At 40.2% G+C, this 14705-nt stretch overlaps 1 protein-coding gene across 1 annotated transcript in view; it reads left to right on the plus strand.

Moving 5' to 3' along the window:
• The first annotated feature begins 1221 nt into the window (after positions 1 to 1221).
• LOC137090470 (basic salivary proline-rich protein 1-like) overlaps positions 1222 to 14705 on the plus strand; it is a 73801-nt gene continuing 60317 nt past the window's right edge. The window contains exon 1 of the mRNA XM_067454432.1: positions 1222 to 1353. Within this exon, the coding sequence (XP_067310533.1) occupies positions 1222 to 1353 (132 nt within the window). The remainder of the gene's footprint in view (positions 1354 to 14705) is intronic.

The raw sequence follows: 14705 nt of genomic DNA on the forward strand, positions 1-14705 counted from the left end.
GTAATTTTAGTAGGCTATATCAGGTTATACTAAATGAAAAGAATAAATGTTCCCATGAAAACTAGCTGAAAGTAAGGGTGTTTACACAACAACAATGTACTTAAAACAGATGACACACAGATCTGGGAAAATAACAAAAAAAACAAGTATTATGCATGCCAGGTCAGTAGATGCCCTGTCACACCCTGCGAACACGTCATACGCATGCTTGAGACATGAGACATGGGACATGAGACATGAGACATGGGACATGGGACATGGGACATGAGACATGAGACATGAGACATGAGACATGAGACATGGGACATGAGACATGAGACATGGGACATGGGACATGAGACATGAGACATGGGACATGGGACATGAGACATGAGACATGAGACATGAGACATGGGACATGGGACATGAGACATGAGACATGAGACATGAGACATGGGACATGGGACATGAGACATGAGACATGGGACATGGGACATGGGACATGGGACATGAGACGTGGGACGTGAAACATGAGACGTGGGACGTGAGACGTGGGACGTGAGACGTGAGACGTGGGACGTGAGACGTGAGACGTGGGACGTGGGACATGAGACATGGGACATGGGACGTGGGACGTGGGACATGGGACATGAGACATGGGACATGAGACATGAGACATGGGACATGAGACATAGGACATGGGACATGGGACGTGGGACGTGAGACGTGAGACGTGATCATGAGACGTGAGACGTGGGACGTGGGACATGAGACATGGGACATGGGACATGGGACGTGGGACGTGGGACATGGGACATGGGACATGAGACATGAGACATGGGACATGAGACATGAGACATGGGACATGGGACATGAGACATAGGACATGGGACATGAGACATGGGACATGAGACATGAGACATGAGACATGATACCTGGGACGTGGGACGTGGGACGTGAGACGTGGGACGTGAGACGTGGGACGTGAGACGTGGGACGTGGGACGTGGGACGTGGGACGTGATCATGAGACGTGAGACGTGGGACGTGGGACATGAGACGTGGGACGTGGGACGTGGGACATGGGACATGAGACATGGGACATGGGACATGAGACATGGGACATGGGACATGGGACATGAGACATAGGACATGGGACATGGGACATGAGACATGGGACATGAGACATGAGACATGAGACATGAGACATGATACCTGGGACATGGGACATGGGACATGAGACATGAGACATGATACCTGGGACATGGGACATGGGACATGGGACGTGGGACGTGAGACGTGGGACGTGAGACGTGGGACGTGGGACGTGATCATGAGACGTGAGACGTGGGACGTGGGACATGAGACGTGGGACGTGGGACGTGGGACATGGGACATGAGACATGGGACATGGGACATGAGACATGAGACATGAGACATGATACCTGGGACATGGGACATGAGACATTAGACATTAGATGTGAGACGTGGGACATGAGACATGAGACATGATACCTGGGACATGGGACATGGGACATGGGACATGAGACATGTGGGCTGCGTCCGAAAACCTGGGCATTGACTCGTTGCCTTGCTGCCTCATCAGACAATGACTTGTAAGGCAGCGTTTTGTGCATGAAGGCATCTCATGAAACTAATTTCGGACAGACTTCTAAGGCAGTGTAACACTTTAATAATCTACAGCTAAATAGAGCGAGCTTTGGTGAGAACTAAACTCGTATTTAATTACTACAGTAGTGATTTCTCGCTATAGAAATTACATCAGAAGTGTAATATGTTGGTAAAAATCGTACATTTACACACAAACTGACCTGCAAACGCAACTTCTGGACGCCATCTTTTTCCCCCCATCTCAACTGTAACTGAAAGGAAAGCACAGGATTGTGGGATATAGAAGGCGGCGAAGGATACATGTGCGCTGCCTTTCAAAAATCGATCAGATGAAGGTCTCTCAGCAGCAGTGGTAGAGGAAGTACTGAATCTCAGTACTTAAGTAAAAGTACAAGTAACCAGAAATATATTTACTTTAGTAAAAGTAGAAGTACTACAACGACAACCCTACTTAAGTAAAAAGTAAAAAGTACCTGATTTTAAATGTACTTTAAGTATTAAAAGTAAAAGTACTTGTATAAAAATGTATTCTCTTAATGTCTAATTCTAATAATTAAAAAGAAGAAAACAGTATGAGCGGTGGCGTTTTAATTGAGTTACAGGGAGTGCAGAATTATTAGGCAAATGAGTATTTTGACCACATCATCCTCGTTATGCATGTTGTCTTACTCCAAGCTGTATAGGCTGGAAAGCCTACTACCAATTAAGCATATTAGGTGATGTGCATCTCTGTAATGAGAAGGGGTGTGGTCTAATGACATCAACACCCTATATCAGGTGTGCATAATTATTAGGCAACTTCCTTTCCTTTGGCAAAATGGGTCAAAAGAAGGACTTGACAGGCTCAGAAAAGTCAAAAATAGTGAGATATATTGCAGAGGGATGCATCAGTCTTAAAATAGCCAAGCTTCTGAAGCGTGATCATCGAACGATCAAGCGTTTCATTCAAAATAGTCAACAGGGTCGCAAGAAGCGTGTGGAAAAACCAAGGCGCAAAATAACTGCCCGTGAACTGAGAAAAGTCAAGCGTGCAGCTGCCAAGATGCCACTTGCCACCAGTTTGGCCATATTTCAGAGCTGCAACATCACTGGAGTGCCCAAAAGCACAAGGTGTGCAATACTCAGAGACATGGCCAAGGTAAGAAAGGCAGAAAGTCGACCACCACTGAACAAGACACACAAGCTGAAACGTCAAGACTGGGCCAAGAAATATCTCAAGACTGATTTTTCTAAGGTTTTATGGGCTGATGAAATGAGAGTGAGTCTTGATGGGCCAGATGGATGGGCCCGTGGCTGGATTGGTAAATGGCAGAGAGCTCCAGTCCGACTCAGACGCCAGCTAGGTGGAGGTGGAGTACTGGTTTGGGCTGGTATGATCAAAGATGAGCTTGTGGGGCCTTTTCGGGTTGAGGATGGAGGCAAGCTCAACTCCCAGTCCTACTGCCAGTTTCTGGAAGACACCTTCTTCAAGCAGTGGTACAGGAAGAAGTCTGCATCCTTCAAGAAAAACATGATTTTCATGCAGGACAATGCTCCATCACACGTGTCCAAGTACTCCACAGCGTGGCTGGCAAGAAAGGGTATAAAAGAAGAAAATCTAATGATATGGCCTCCTTGTTCACCTGATCTGAACCCCATTGAGAACCTGTGGTCCATCATCAAATGTGCGATTTACAAGGAGGGAAAACAGTACACCTCTCTGAACAGTGTCTGGGAGGCTGTGGTTGCTGCTGCACGCAATGTTGATGGTGAACAGATCAAAACACTGACAGAATCCATGGATGGCAGGCTTTTGAGTGTCCTTGCAAAGAAAGGTGGCTATATTGGTCACTGATTTGTTTTTGTTTGGTTTTTGAATGTCAGAAATGTATATTAGTGAATGTTGAGATGTTATATTGGTTTCACTGGTAAAAATAAATAATGGAAATGGGTATAAATTAGTTTTTTGTTAAGTTGCCTAATAATTATTCACAGTAATAGTCACCTGCACACACAGATATCCCCCTAAAATAGCTAAAACTAAAAACTAAAACTTCCAAAAATATTCAGCTTTGATATTAATGAGTTTTTGGTGTTCATTGAGAACATGGTTGTTGTTCAATAATAAAATTAATCCTCAATAATACAACTTGCCTAATAATTCTGCACTCCCTGTAGTTGTGGGTTAATGTAGTTGTTCTTACCATCTGTTGCCTAGTTTACATTCTGACTTACAATTCTGGTTATCTGCAAAGTTAAATGTCATTTTTTTGAAGCAACATTCTCATCAGCTTTGAAGTATTTAAATCTTCATATTTATGATATTTTAACCTTTTATAAAGGACATTTTCCCCTAATCTTATTAAATATAGACTTTGCTTCAGCTTTCCCTTTATATTCTTACATTAGATTAATAAATTAAATTAGAATAAGATACAATAGGGTTGTTACCAATCAAATTAAATAATTAACACTGAAAAATTACAACTGCACTTAATAATGCTTGATTGTTTGATAAAGATTGTTTTAACTAAAAAAAGTTAACTAAACCACCAGACGGGACGAGGCCCTGTTTTAAAGGTTAATCACATATTTTTTTAGGGGGGGCTGAGGCATAAGTTCATAAAAAAGGGCCTAGTGACGCCTTTGACAGTATTAGCCTACTTGATCAATTTAAACAGCTATCTCTGATGTAATGTTTTTTTAAATTCAAATTAACTGCTATAATGTTCTGCACCTGAAATGAGCATGGCGTGTGGTCCGTCCAGTACTAATATTCAGTGTAATGTTTTGCTCAACATTATGATGGAGCGACCACCTTAGTAGAGAACAAGTAACCAATAAGTAGGCTAACATACCTGTATATTTCGCTGTTTGTATATTTCCTCTTTTTTCTTTTTACGATACTGAGCCCCTGATGGCTTTGACCTTTTCATGATGATGAAACTAAAGCACTCTGTAACGAGTAGAAATATAGTGTGGCCCCTTTAAGAGTTGCGCCGCGCGCGCTCCCTGCAAACGAAGTCTGCATTTTTGTATGTGTGCACTGAGTCTTGAGCTCCCATGTGTGGGGATTATTTTCTGTTTTCTGTTGCTAACACTCAGTTATTTTGTTTTATTAAGTAATGCTGTGGACGGAAAGGGAGTTTGTGATGAGAGTTCAGCGGGGAATAAAGTGCGATCTGTTTGATGTTAATCGCCTCCGTGTTTGCATCCACTCCAGTTACATTAAGTGAGCTATCCGCATTTTTCACTCGGACACAAGCGTTACAACGCCACGGATGGACGTTCCCTGCCGCCCTCTACATGATCTCATTTCATTACAGCAGCGCCACTATCACCATGGCGACTTCACTCCAATAATCGCAACTAATCATAATGCCTTGAAATAGCAAAAGTACGAAATATTAATAATAAAATATATATGAAATAACTAAAAAATCTTGTTGGGGCGGGGGCTCACTGGCGCCCCCCAGCTGTTGGCGCCCTAGGCGACGGCCTAGTTTGCCTATGCCTAGAAACGGCACTGTTGCTGTGCAATACGTTATGGTTCAGATGTGGAAATCTTGGAAATATTTTCGCTGCTGAAATAGAACAAAAGCAATAAAGCAATCAATAAAATGTAAGTGACTTGATGTTAATTCATTGTTTATGGAACTGTCAAATGAAATCAGTGTCACATTTTCCGTCGTGATGGTATTCAGGAAAACTACACTCGTTGGTCGTGTCATGTGATGTTTTTTTTTAACCTTTATAAAATATAAAAACTAAACATTTTGATTTTTTAATATAGTATGTTACTGAGTTTCTTTGTGTGAGCGGGGCTGATTTGTTTCCATTTCTCCCCGAGAGGCTGCGCGAGCCTCAACAGCGCAACCGTCAGTTCATTAGCCTATAACGTACATATTATTATCCGGGCAAGCCTTAATCTCGAGCCCTGAAACTGATCAGAAAATGTAACGAAACGTTGTAGAAATGTAGTGGAGTAGAAAGTATAATAATTGCTGCAAAATGTAACGAAGTAAAAGTAAAAAGTATGCACTATTTATTCTACTTAAGTAAAGTACAGATACGTGAAAAATGTACTTAAGTAAAGTAACGAAGTATTTGTACTTCGTTACATTCCATCACTGCTCAGCAGACAGGAAGTGAAGCAAACATTAAATTCGGATGTGCTTTGATGCCTTCCTGCCTTTAAATGTGTCCTCCAAATGCAGCATTTTCCAGGTTTCGGAGGCAGCCGTAGTATATGGCTACGATGTCACTTTTTTTCCCAAACGCACTTTTTTTTTTTAAAGAGACGGTAAAGGCATTTTGAAACCTGTTTTCAAAAGCTTGTGTTTCCAGGCAAGTGAGCATGAACAGCCAAACAAATAAAACGTTTTCTGTATTTTGTTGAACACGGTGTTGAGTAAACATGCTTTAAGTGTCACGATCACCAGCTGGAGTGCTCAGACCCACCAGAGGGCAATCCTTCCCGGACCATTGTCATTCCACCATGAACTGCATTTCCCAGAATCCTTTATCTGTACTTATTAATCCTTTATCTGTACTTAGTTTCCACTGTTTCTAATATACTCATGTTAAAGGGGTCATATGTTGCCATTTTTGTACAAGCTAATATGATTATTTAGTGTCTAAATTAAAACTTTGTAATATACTTTAATTAAAAATTCTATTTAGTATTCTAAGAAATCACTCATTTAACCTGGTAAAAAAAGCTCTGTTTTCAGCAAGCCATTTCTGTGCATGTGCCTTTTATGCTAATGAGCTTTGCTCACCCCGCCCCTCTGTTCTGCGGGGGCTTTGAGTGTGAAGTGTTGCTTAGACAACAGGAGAAAGTTTGACAACGCGAGTCTCTCAGGTGCAAGTTCGACCGTATAAATTCGATATATCAGATATATCAACATCAAAATGACTGCTGTGTTCATTATTACACCCAAGAACAGAACACCACAATCGCTTAGACGCCATTCTGCTCCAGCGTATCCACAATGACGGACAGCTTGCGCTCGCTCAGGGCGGGTCTCCGATCGCGCAACTTCACACATCGAACGGCTTGATTTCAGACAGGTGAAAACATATAAGGAGATTAAATAAAAACACTTGATGGATTTTTATCATTATAGGATGGTTGTGTAAAGTCAATACCAACACACATTGCTGTATAATCAACCTGTAAAAGTGCATGTACCATTCATCGTCTCATTCTGTCTGTGTTGTGTGGTGTGGTCACTGATTACTCATTACCGGATCACTCTCACCTGCTGCACCTTATTACCTGGCATATTTATGCGTGTGTCTCACTCAGTCTTGTTGTCAGATCGTTACAGTGTGTCCTTTGGGTTTCCTGTTGTCTCGTATTCGTCGTGGGATTGCTTCGCTCCGGTTCCTGGTTCCTGATGACCGTGTCTGCCCGTTTGCCTCCTTGCTTCGCAGAGAATCACCCAGTGCCCTGCCGTCTCCCCTTTATGGACAGTGCTGCTCCTCTACCTTCTGAGACATTACTGCTCTGTTCTACCGTGTGTATTGAGAGTAATAAAACCTTGTTTAATTCGCATTTGGATCCTCCTGCTCTTCCCTACCAGTGCACGCGACAGATGCTGCGTTCAACCTCCAGTGCGTTCCACTTCGTGAAGTGGACAAGGGAAGTTTATATGGACAGACCCTTGCTCCCTCGATTTTGACTGAGGGAGCGAGTCTACTTCATATGTACACTTCGGGCAGCTTCATATACCACAATCCAACACGGTTGTGACGTCACCACATATCGCGTTTAATTTACCCCACCACAAACAACTCTATGATATTTTAAATATTTTTCAAAACATTTAAATCAACCCAAATACACCTATATACATATAGGATGTTGGATTAAACAATTTCATAAAGGAAACAACAACAAAAAAATACACTCCATAGTGGATTCCAAGTGATCAAGGGCTTAGGGTGCTCCAGTTCAGTCCATTGCAAATCACCCTCATACCTTCAAATAGCACAGTATTTGAGGGAACAGCCATTTTTAGTGGTGTCATTATTACCATAGTGGACATTATTGAGCACATTTATTCAATCCCACATCCCACCATTGCACTGCAATAATGAGTGTACAGCCCATGCATACTCAATAGGTGTCCGACTTCACGTACTAGTTTTCATTCACTCCTTCAAATGAATTATAATAGTGGACTAATGTAGGGAATAGTGAATGAGGGTTTAGGGGGGGATTTCGGATTCAGCCCTGGTTAACTCAGGCCCAGTCCACACGAACACAGGTATTTTCAAAACCGCATGTTTTTTCAATGAGGTTTGGCCGTTCATCCACACGCAAATGCAGTATCCGGACCCTGAAACTGAACTTTTTTGAAAACTCCTGCCATGGTGAACATTTTTAGAAACTCTGGTTGCAGTGTTGTCGCGTGGACAGTGAAACCGGAGATTTTAGCTTGTTTGCGTTAAAACTGGAACTGGCAGTAACCTTTTTTCCAGGCTTCTGATTGCCCAACATGGCTTTACAGTTAGGGTTATATCTTTTGGTTTGGCATGCTCTTGACATGCGTTTTCATGTTCAACGGTAAGGGAAAAACTCTGTTTATAAAAATACCTGTGTACGAGGGCCTTAGTCCCTCTTTGCAAAGTCTTGTATGTGTTATAGGGGAGCGCGGGGCACAACGTAATTCGGGGTTAGTTGTAACACACATGGTTTACAACTTTCCACATGTGCCAGCGTGACGAAAAGTTGTGTATTTACTAGTTGCCATATCAACATTATTTAGAGAAACAAATGCGCCAAAATTAAAAAATCTTTGGAAGATATTACTGAACATTTATTTAACCACAGCAAAAGTAAATTTCTACTTAAGTTTATTTTGCATCTGTTTTTTGTGTTAATTTAAAATAAGACAAATCTGATGTTATTGTAATCTTATATTTGTTATATAACAGTTGAGATAGTTCTTTAATGCTGATCTAACAGCAGGAGACACGAGCCACGGTTTAAATCCCAATTGCGCAGATGGGGTGCGTTGTCACATTGCATTACAGTGAGCCCCTATATGCTTTTATATTCTAGACTTGTATTAATTATTTTGAGAAAGGGTGAACAATGACTGAGAGTCAAGAGATTATTCATTATTATTATGTTTTAAACTATGCTGCATAGTTGTATTTAGCCATGTTTGTTGCCAAACTCAAAATATATATATATTTGTAATGATTAAAAAATGCCATTACTTGATTTTAATCATGAAGTTCATCATTGTATTTTATTAACAAAATATTTTAGTTTGTCTTGGATATTTTTTGGATTATATCAGGTAACATTTTAAGCTGTCATTTGGTTATGCTATGATGAACCCCACCTATGGGGCATGTTGTCACATTTAACTTCCATTCTTTTGGGGTTAAAAAAAGAAAAAAGTATACACTGTATTTATGAAACAAAAACACATAATTGTACTAGACGTGTGCAGTTAATGTGGGGAAAAATAAATACTCTGAACCCCAAGTGGATTTAAACTGAGAAAGTCAAAAAGATGAAATACTACAGGATGAAAGACTACAATTCCCAGAATGCTTCGCTGCCCTGTGAGGCCATTCCCAAAGCCACCAACTTGATTACTGTGACTGAGTTGGAGAAGACACTACAATTAAAAACTGAACGTGTGTGTTCGATATAATGAGTGAGTCACCGCGCGAGTCTCACAGCACTGAGCACTGACTGCAGGAGTGAGATAAATGAGCTGATGAACTCTCGTGATGAGAGCTGAGGTAATCGCGACTACACTCAACGCAAGTTCAGTCTGGCGCGTTTCAGTTCATGCCTTTGCAAGCTTAACTTTCATAGAAATTAATTTGAGAAGTTAAAATACTTCCGTTGCTCAGCATAGCTCCGTTTAAATGAGTGCCTGTAGCTGAGCTGAGCTGTGAGTGTGATCTCCATCCCTCATGCGCAGGTTCAAAACATGCGGAAATGGCTCCCTCTGCTGGCTGTAGTCTTTAGCCTTTGGCATCGTCAATTTGCATCATAGGAGGAATTTTTCCAGAAATAAAATGCATAAATCTCTTGTCTCAGGGGGATATGAGGGGGGAAAGCACATTTATTTGAATATATCCTCCAGGGTTTCTACTGATATAAAGCCATATGTTAATCGCTGAAGTAACCCTTTCATGAATGCTTGTCTGTTTATTGGATTACATTCTTGATTTATTCTTTATTAAATTCTGCATTTGGATCCTCTTGTGTCTAAGAGCAGTTACGAAACTAAAGGTTTAAGGTTTTTATATTTCATTTATAGACAATAGCTGTATTTTACAGTTATTTCAAGTAACATAATTGATTTTGATGGTTAAGTTTTATTGTGCTCGTGAGGGCATTTTCAGGATGAATTTTTCAATGGTTTCTATCTGGCTAAGCCTCGCTTGTTTTCTGTACTTATGGAGATGAGGCTGAAAATCCTCCATATCAGGGCATTAAGACTGTTGAAGTGTCAGCCCTTGACTGTTGCCCTGCAGCAGGTTTAGCAGCGCCTGCCATCACCTCCTTTCCCTTACGTGAGTTACTGCACTGGTAATGAGCTGCAGTAACACATACAAAATGGGAAACTGACCTGGAGTTCACAGTTTAAAACACAGCGTGACTGAATATGAAAGTGGATGGCAATCTCTCACCTTTAATGTGTGTAAGTACTATCATTAGAGGCTTTTGAAGAACATCACAGGCAACCAATGCACGTAACTTAAATTATGAGACAATGTAGATGGAATACATCTGAGGCATTATAAATCTGAATCTGTAAAATTACAGTAAGGGCAAGGTCTCTTTGAACAGAGTACTTTGGATGGTGTGTTTTTTTTTTGCATATAAATAACGATAACTGAACTCATCTTGCTTACATTGACACTGTCATTAAAGGGATTGCTCATACACAATTTCTGTCATCCTTTCCTCACTGACAGGGCAAGGCTTTGGTTAATCTTCGAAACCCCAATGAAGATATTTGTAATGAAACCTGAAAGATCTCTATCCCTCCTTTTGAAAGCCCAGGCAATAAAATCTTAAAATGTCATAACGGCGGGGAAAAACAAATCCATGATATGGAATTTCAAATGAAGATATTAGTGTTGAAATCCGATGGCTCAGAAAGGCCTTCATTGACACCAATGTCATTTCCTCTCTCAAGACCCATAAAGGCACTAAAGACGTCGTTACAAAGCCCATCTCACTACAGCGGCTCTACAATCATTTTATGAAGCCACGAGAATAGTTTTTGTGCAAAAAAACTAAACACCAAATAATGACTTATGATGGCCAATTTCAAAACACTGCTTCCTGAAGCTTCAGAGCGTTATGAATCAGTCTATCGAATCAGCGGTTCGGATCGCCAGAGTCAAGTGATTTCAGCTGTTTGGCGGTTTGATATGCTGATTCATTAAGCTCCGAAGCTTCAGGAAGCAGTGTTTTATAAAATGGTGTCATTTACTCATGTCGTTCCAAACCTGTATGACTTATGTTCACACTTTTTGAGGAAAATCCCTCCACTGACAGCTACACAACTACCACTCTGGCTCTTCAGAAAGTTCGGCTGTCTGTTCTGAATACCAATTCATTTAAAGGATTTGTTGTGGAGTGAGGGGAAAACAGCCTAGGATTTATAATATTTGAAAACATTTTTGTTTTATTTACTGGTATTTAATATACATATAAATGAATGCAAATGTTTGCAATTACGAGGTTAATGGGTGTTTTTGGAGTAAGATCAGTTTCTACTTCTTCTTTTTGGCCGGGTTACATTTCTCCATGTCGTAAACTTTAGGGGCAAGACTCCTACACTCTAAAAAATGCTGGGTTGTTTTAACCCAATGTTGGGTCAAATATGGACTAACCCAGCGAATGGTTTGTTTTAACCCTATGCTTGGGTTAAATATTTGCTTAAGACAACCCAATCGCTGGGTTAAAAACAACCCAATTGCTGGGTTAGTCCATATTTGACCCAACATTGGGTTGTTTTTTTACCCAGATTTTTTTAGAGTGTATACCGTGAATTTTGAAGGGCGTGATATTCAAATGACAATTGTTTTTAGCCGCCATATCTCATTCATGGGATTTACAGCATATGAATTCATTAATCACATGTGAACCCTATCATAAAATGAGTTCTGTGCTCAGATATGCTCTCCTTTCTACGTATTTATAAATGAGGCCCATTGAATTCAGGTCTTCACATATAAACATTCATTAATCTTTGTTAAAAATTGAATGGGTTTGGGACACATTGACAAAATCCCTTTAAGAATGACTCAAATATATTGGCTTTGTGTTTTTGGGATGAGACCTTATAGGGATGACTGTAGCTATTACAACATGTCATAAAGTCTATGCAATTAATTGAAGTAACTTCTCAAATTACACAGTAAATATTATTGTGAATAAATGAATGCAGTGATTTCTAAGCTGATATGATTTACCTTATAATAGTAAGAATATGAAATAATAAAAGATAAAAAGAGAACCTTGGTTTTCTGTAATATATAATGGACTAATTAATACCAGATCCTTCTGACCTTTGCCCAGCAACAACTTCCCACACAGGAGAAAAAAGCACACAGGAAGTGCTAACATGGGGCCAGACTGCTGGCATGGCAACAGAACAAACACAAAAGTGATTGGAACTTGCTTCAAGGCCAGTTGTGTTGCATTACTGCATTGGTTTCCCTGTTGGCGTTCAGCCTGATAATGCAATAAGAACGCCTGGGAGTCTCCCACCACAGATATTCCACACAGTGTCTCTCTCAGCAGGGCTTGAGCTGTTAGCAGCCAGTTCAAGAACCACACTGCTTTATTTACAACACGCACAGTTTTGCTCATGCATCCTGCTAGCCCTGAAGATTTTCTAGGTTGCGTTTCAAGGTGACCAGACACCTTTTCCTGAGTGCCGACCCAGAGTGTGCCTTCTAATTATCTCTCCATCCCCTATTCACTGTTGGGAGAAAAGCCAAGGCACACCTAGTTACGGACTACTAACTACAGACTAGCTACAAACAACAACCTCCACTTCAGTCGTTGTGGACAACTGGGAGAGTTTACCAATTTTTTTATTTATTCTGTCATCATTTACTGTCATTTCAAACATGAATTCCCTTTTTTTAACTCTGTATGACGCAAAAGAAGATACTTTGAAGATATATTTTCCCATGGACTTGCATTGCAATGTATTAATTGTACATTGTACATAATGGATGTATATGGGAACCAAAACTTTGGTTATCATCATTCTTCAAAATATCTAATTTTGTGTTCCTGAATATTTGGTGTTTGCTTGTTTGTCTTAGAATGAGGTATTAGCATGTTTTGTTAAAAGAAAAAAAAAATCTAAACAGATAATTTAGAGCTATACGTTGAGCTGATAAATGCATACACAAACCCTATAACATTTAATCATCCAGTAATTACACCAGTCCATACTGTTGCTACACTGAGCCAAAGGGATTCAGGCCATTCCCCATTTCATGGAAGGACAGCGGTATGTTACAGCTGAGGATGCCGAGGTCTGTCAGCATAAATTTAACTGATATCACCTCCATCGGAGGCCTATAAAGCTGATTTATTATAAAAACAGCTCCCTTGTGTTTACCGCACACATTCTTCTGTCTGCAACATCTTTCAAAGTGAGCACATGCAGGTGCTGAGGCCTGTCTCAGCCGGACAGACTCGAGCAGAGAGGTATCACAAAAACTGAAAACTTAAATGCAATTATGGCAGATTTACAGTGAGCTTCGGCGTTTGAGACCACTTTGAAAATCCAGGATTCAGAATGTGGAAATACACACTACTGTTCAATAGTCTGGGGTCTGTAAGATTTTGTGATGTTTTTGAAAGAAGTCTCACCAAGGCTGCATTTATTTGGTCAAAAATACAGTAATAACAGTAATATTGTGAAATATTATCACACTGTAAACGTATTGTTTTCTATTTGAATATAATATTATTAATTTTGTAAAATCGTGATGATTTTTTTTCTCAAGATTCTATGATGAACGTTCAAAAGAACAGCACTTATTTGAAAAAGAAGTCTTTTGTAACATTATAAATGTCTTTACTGTCAATTTTGATCAATTTAGTGCACCCTTGCTGAATGGAAGTTTTCATTTATCTTGTTTATCCTATTTACCCTACAACTTTTGAATGGTAGTGTTTGAATCACGTGTTTCCATAAAATATTAAGCAGCAAAAACTGTTTTCAACATTGACAATAATAATAAATGTTTTAAGCATCATGTGACACTGAAAACTGGAGTAATGATGCTGAAAATGTCTCAGTTATGATGCTGCAGTAAAATGTCTGATTCGCTGAGAAGGGCACGGTGAGACGCTGCGTCAGAAGTTGACGCTATGGGAATGCCTCTGCATGATTTTCACTTTTAAAGATTGTGTGATGAGCTTTAATTTATAAAGCCAAACAGTGTCAGCTTCTGATTGGCCAAAGCAAGTCGATTACAAGCATGCACAAAGTATGAGCTACTGCCCCTTTGAAAGTGAAAGTGCCCTTTTCGATTGCACCTCAGTGCCCCCGAACACGATTTCTATCCAAGGGGGAATCTATGAAAGAGTGTACCAAAGAGAATTGTAATGCTGACAAGTCATGTTCAGTAACAACTTTTGGATTTGAAATAAAAATTATGAATAAATGCTGTGTTTGCGGTATATAACTGCGGATCAGTTGTGCACTGCAAACACATGTGAAAGTACAATAGCATAACACACTGCATACAGATTGCAGACGGATGTGAAACAGGCTAGTGGTGAAGGAGTTGTCTAAGGTGAACATCACACTTCACGACCAAACGTTAGCGATTGGTTATGGCAGATCCATAATTTTAAACTTTAACAGAGGAAGTAAAAACTTAGGGAAGTAAACGCCAGGGCTAGATAAGCCCTGTGTCCATTGACAATTCACACTCCTCCACTTCAGGTGAAGCTGGGGGAGAAAGTCGGTAACGCTTTAGATTAAGGCCCGGAAAGTACTGCATAATTAAAGTGAATTTACAGCATAAATTTCGGTAATTATAGTGTAACTATAAAGTAAGTGTGTGTAGGTATAAGGGAACAATATGTAA

The sequence above is a fragment of the Pseudorasbora parva genome, chromosome 10, assembly GCF_024679245.1.
Source record: "Pseudorasbora parva isolate DD20220531a chromosome 10, ASM2467924v1, whole genome shotgun sequence".
Taxonomy (NCBI): Eukaryota; Metazoa; Chordata; class Actinopteri; order Cypriniformes; family Gobionidae; genus Pseudorasbora; species Pseudorasbora parva.